The sequence below is a fragment of the Bos grunniens genome, chromosome 15 (genome assembly GCF_055505025.1).
Source record: "Bos grunniens cultivar Pamir isolate PY7600 chromosome 15, Bosgru_T2T1.0, whole genome shotgun sequence".
NCBI classification, from domain to species: domain Eukaryota; kingdom Metazoa; phylum Chordata; class Mammalia; order Artiodactyla; family Bovidae; genus Bos; species Bos grunniens.
The window spans coordinates 54754258-54759962 of record NC_141179.1 but is presented as its reverse complement, the minus strand read 5'-3'; the positions used below and the strand labels follow the sequence as shown (position 1 = coordinate 54759962).

Sequence of the window (5705 nt, the reverse complement as noted above, 5' to 3'; positions counted from 1 at the left end):
GGAAAGAGCACCCATTAGTCCCTAAAGCACAGGATGGCATCACTAAGATGTAGTGTGTAATCTAAAGCAAAATAAGAGCCCTAACCTGTAAAATAAATGTAAGAAAGTTCAACCAAATTTGGATATTCCCTATGATGGGCAAGTTGAATGGTGCTTTGAAAGATAAAATGCAAAGTTCTTTCATAAAGTACTTTTGGTGTCCCTGTTTGGCTGGTGTCCCAATATGCCTATTGGATGGTCCAGTACGACCTGGCAATAAAAAGCCATGTCCCACCCCTCCACTGAGGTCTCAGCATCCCTCCTTCATCTTCTAAGCAGTGGGACAGAGGCGGAGTGAGAGGGATAGCAAAGCTGATGGCCTTTTAGGGCCCCACTGGCCTCCCCTCTCAGCCTTTCTGCCCCTCAGATCCCCTGCTCTGCCTCACCCGGGACTGCAGACACAACTGCTGTCTGAGAGCAAAAGTGTCCATGGCAGTGCAAAGCAGTTTCACTTTTTTTGCTAGGTCCTGGGGTCTGATTTTTGGAACATTATTTTAAAGGAAGATTTGCATTGCCAGATACTAGTTCTTAGTGCTTATCCTATAGCGACTCAAGATAAAAACTTGAATTATAAATTTGTCTGATATAATCAATGAAAAAGTGGAAAGGGAAACAGAAAACCTTGGTCTTAATATGTTCTCCCCTGTAAAGCTGAACTTCTGGATTCCCCAAGAGACATGGGGAGTAGAAGAGAGAGTCCTGTCCCAGGAATCAAAGACCTGAGTTCTGGGGATGACTCTGCCTCCGGTGCCATTGGGATCTGGGAAAGTTCCCACCCTTTCTGTGCTCAGCCTCTTGCCTTCAGGAGGAAAACTGGTTAGTTCTGAAAATTAAAAGTTTTTTTCCAGCTTTTACATTGATGGTTTTATGCATAAGATGTGTTTCGAGAAGAGAGAGAAATTAGAGGTGACTCTAGGAAAAGTGTGGGGCCCTGCTCACAGAATCATCAGGAGCAACATGGACTTGCTTGCAATGGGAACAGGGATTGCTTAGCCCAACAGGTGAGTATTAAGTAGATGGCAAATCAGTATTTCTCTTAATTGAATCCCCCTGCTGCTGCTATTGCTGCTAAGTCACTTCAGTCCGACTCTGTGCGACCCCATAGACGGCAGCCCAGCAGGCTCCCCCGTCTCTGGGATTCTTCAGGCAAGAACACTGGAGTGGGTTGCCATTTCCTTCTCCAATGAATGAAAGTGAAAAGTGAAAGTGAAATTGCTCAGTTGTGTCAGACTCCTAGCAACCCCATGGACTACAGCCCACCAGGCTCCTCCATCCATGGGATTTTCCAGGCAAGAGTACTGGAGTGGGGTGCCATTGCCTTCTCTAGATCTATGAAAACACTTCCTCCTGATTCCTTCTTGGTCAGGGCAGGGGGGCAGTTCTTTGGCCTTGGAGCAGCCATTGCAAGCAAACCTCCAGTTCCTCTCCATCTAAAATGCTTCTCAAGCAATGACCAGGGACAGAGAAGCCTGGTGGACAGTGGGTGTGCCAAACAGAAGTTTGAGCCGAGCTGCATGCCAGCAGAGAGGCAAGTTCAAGAGTAACACAGATATACTCCCTGGATTCTCTGTTGCTGCCCAGTTGCAGGAGAATCCATGCTCAGTTCCGACTTCAATCAGGAATGGCTCTTTTCACCAAAGGCATTTTCAGTATCACTCCCGTCACTGCAATGTGACAAAGAGCCCCACACCCAGAGACAGAAAAGGGAGTACTCAACTTAGAGACAGGCAGAACCACTGCACCAAGCAAACAAGGGAGAAGGAGCCATTCCTGGTCAATAATTATGAGAAGATAGCACGTTGCCGTAAACGTTAGAAAAATCAGGCCTCCCTAGCAATGTGGTGACAAAGATGTCACTTTTTGAAAAACTTAAAGCAATGCCAAATGAGAAAGGAGCTCAAGGACATGGTTTAAGAGACCCGATATCCCTGAAAGGATTATATGGGACATGGACAAGGGGACCAACAGAGTTCTTCCACAACACTTAGCACAACTGAAATTAAATCATTATGCGATTCTTTGCTTAACGTCTTTCTCTACCACTGAAAATTCAGCTCCATTAAGTAAGAGACCTTTGTTTTGTTCAACTTGTTATATACTCAGCATGTAACACTTGGTTTGGTATATTGTAAAGATAATTTTGCCACATTATTTTTTTAAAAGGAAAAAGGGAATTCTGAGAGAGGATGAAGACAGAACCCATCATTTCTCTTCTAGTGTTGGTTGTAAATAAATGTGGTTACCTTATACAGTGATCACTCTGTAATTCATATTCCAGAATCACTGATTGTTCTGGTTTCTAGGTGCTCCCACTGCCCACTTCCTGGGCATCCAGCTTAAACCATCATGGAGACTATAGCCTGTAATGAATCAGAGGAGTCATGGACCATCTTCTACCTTATGGGCATCCCTTCTCTGCCGAAATCCTTCTTCCTTCCTATCTTCTTCATCTTTCTCCTCCTCTACCTACTCATCCTGGTGGGAAATGCCCTAATCCTGGTGGCCGTGGTGATAGAGCCCAGACTTCACAAGCCCATGTACTTCTTCCTGATCAACCTCTCAGCCCTGGACATCCTCTTCACCACAACCACTGTCCCAAAGATGCTGTCCTTATTCTTGCGTGGGGATCGCTATCTCAGCTTCTCTGCCTGCTTCCTGCAGATGTACCTCTTCCACAGCTTCTCCTGCTCTGAAGCCTTCATCCTGGTGGTCATGGCCTATGACCGCTATGTGGCTATCTGCTGCCCGCTGCATTACCCTGTGCTCATGACCCCGCAGACCAATGCTGCCCTGGCAGCCAGTGCCTGGCTCACTGCCCTCCTTCTGCCCATCCCAGCAGTGGTGCAGACCTCCCACATGGCTTTTGACAGCACTGTTTACATCTACCACTGCTTCTGTGACCACTTAGCTGTGGTCCAGGCCTCCTGCTCTGACACCAGCCCCCAGACCCTCATGGGCTTCTGCATCGCCATGGTGGTGTCCTTCCTGCCTCTTCTCCTGGTGCTTCTCTCCTATGCCCACATCCTGGCCTCAGTGCTTCACATCGGCTCTCAAGAAGGACGCTCCAAAGCCTTCTCCACCTGCAGCTCCCACCTCCTGGTGGTTGGCACCTACTACTCATCCATTGCCATAGCCTATGTGGCCTACAGGGCTGACCTGCCCCTCGACTTCCACATCGTGGGCAACGTGGTGTACGCTATTCTCACACCTGTCCTCAACCCTCTCATCTACACCCTGAGGAACAAGGATGTCAAGACAGCCATCACCAAAATGGCATGTCCCTGGAATCCAAATAATTCTGCAAAACCCTGATTGATAGTGAACTTTATTTTCTCACAAACCAATAACAATAGAGGTAAAATTGGACAATTCAGATAGCCAAATAGTTAGAACAATAATTCTTAAAATACAGTCCTAGGTATTCTTCCATTGTAACAAAATAATGATTTTCTTTCCTTAATTCACCGACTAAATGGATTGGGCTTTTCAATTTTTAAGCTGTGACTCCCAAATTTCACAAGATTTGTGTTCACATTTCCACTAATTCAAACAATTTTGATTCTCAGAGACTTAAATATTTGACTAGAAAGAAATTCAGTTTTTTCCCCTTGTAGAGCTTCTAATATTTCTAAATGCCCCCAGGATGGCTGACACATAGATATGAATCAGCCTAGCCCTTTTTGCTGGAGTAGTAACTTAGAAATCCTCTTCAAGGAAAACGTCTGAAACTCCTACCATCTCAATTCTTTTGCCTGAAAATACATTGCCACTACCAATGTGTCAATACCAGCCATGCAGGAAATTTACCACTAGTGTCTAGGCCTTTGTTGTGTCCTGAAACTAGAGCATACCTTTCCTTGAGCTTATGGTTAGGCAAGAAGTATTCCTTAGCAAACCTGTACAGACAAAGCATTGCAATTCTTTTAATTTTAAGCCGTGCAATAGCTTGTTCATCCATAACAATGAGAGCTAAGTCGTTTTCTCTTACTAGTAGCATGCGGTGTTCAGGACCTGCACTCTTGCTCACAATACAGCCGTAGGTATTCTTCCTGGCCCTAGAAGCCAGCCCTATCTCTTTATTCCTTTTGCCTATGCCAAATTTCCTCTTGAAGAATATTTTCCACCTATCACCTCACCTGCTAATTGGCACAGTCTCTCTGTATCTCCCATTTTAAAAAAAGTATTTTCAACTTTTGTGCATCAAATGACACTATCAGGAGAATAAAAAGACAATCCACAATGGGGAAAAATATTCATAAATTAAGGAATTAATATCCAAAATATATTAAGAACTCCTACCACTCAAAACAACAGCAACACTCAATTTAGAAAATGGGCAAAAGATTTGAATAGACATTTCTCTGAAGAAGACATACAAATGTCAAATAAGCCCATGAAAAGATGTTTGACATTACCATCCATCTGGCAAGTCAAAACCATAATGATACAGCACTTCCTACCTATTAGGATGGATATTATCCAAAAATGGAAAATAGCAAGTGTTAGAGAGAATGTGGAGCAATTGGAAAGCTTGAAAAAAAAAATGATGCAGCCACTGTGGAAAACAATATGATGGTTCCTCAAGAAATTAAATATAGAATTAATGAATGATCCATCAGCTCCACTTCTGGGTATATACCCAAAAGAATTGAAAGCAGAGTCCTAAGAGACATTTGTTCACCTGTGTTCATAGCAACATTATTCACAGTAGCCAAAAGATGGAAACAACCCAAATGTCCATCAGCAGGTGAACAGATAAACATATACACCCAGTGGAATATAATTGAGCCTTAAAATGAATGAAATTCTGATACATGCAACAACATGGACAAACCTTAACGACATTATAAGTGAAATAAGCCAAGTACAAAGGGGTAAATAGTGTGTGATTCCATTTACATGAGGCACTTGTCATAGTCGAATCATAGAAACAGAAAGTGAAACAGTGGTTACCGGGAGCTAGGGGTGAGTGGGGAAGGGAGAGTTACTGTTTTCTGCATATGGAGTTCTGTCTGGGATGACGAAAGAGTTCTGGAAATGTACAGTGGTGATGGTTGCACAACGTGAATGGACTCAATACTACTTTACGTACATTTAAAGATGGTCCAAATGGTAAGTTTTATGTTACATATGTGTACCACAATAAAAGATACTTTAACAAATGGTTTCAAATCAGACCACAGGTCGCAAGTCCTTGAATAGCCCAGGGGCTGGCTGCCATTTTGTCAGATGTCCCCCTCTAGACCCACTGATCAGCTGTGGTCAGAGGAAGATATATGGAGTTCATCACATGGTTTGACATGAACACGAGAATTCATGGAGCAGTTTGCCTTAAAAAGTGGGGTGGGAAGTCATTTGAAACCTGGTACATTTAGGGGAATCATTGCCCTATCAGTGTCAGGCAGGTGTTGGGAGGTTGTTATGAAGATTTGGGGGAGACTGGGAAATTTCATCTCTCAAATATCTCTAGCCTGCCTCTACTCCTCTTCATCCCACTTCATTCACTCTGGTACAGGTGTTACCACTTTCTGTCTCCTGAAGGAGCACAATCATCTCTCCAACCATCTCTCTGCCTCTGTGCCCACCCTCCACTTCATACGTGACCAGAATGGGCTTTCTGGCTGACAAATCTGGTCACCTTACCACCTTCAATAGAACTTAAAGGC

At 43.9% G+C, this 5705-nt stretch overlaps 1 protein-coding gene across 1 annotated transcript; it reads left to right on the top strand.

Moving 5' to 3' along the window:
- Nucleotides 1–2385: 2385 nt before the first annotated feature.
- On the top strand, nucleotides 2386–3885 carry LOC147358268 (olfactory receptor 2AT4-like). The gene has a single exon (XM_086340853.1). The coding sequence runs from the start codon at nucleotides 2386–2388 to the stop codon at nucleotides 3349–3351; it is 966 nt and encodes a 321-aa protein (XP_086196979.1). The 3' UTR covers nucleotides 3352–3885.
- The last annotated feature ends 1820 nt before the right edge of the window (nucleotides 3886–5705 follow it).

What these genes read in the sequence shown, in the direction of transcription:
- LOC147358268 (XM_086340853.1), top strand. Translation starts at nt 2,386, where the DNA reads ATGGAGACTATAGCCTGTAATGAATCAGAGGAGTCATGGACCATCTTC.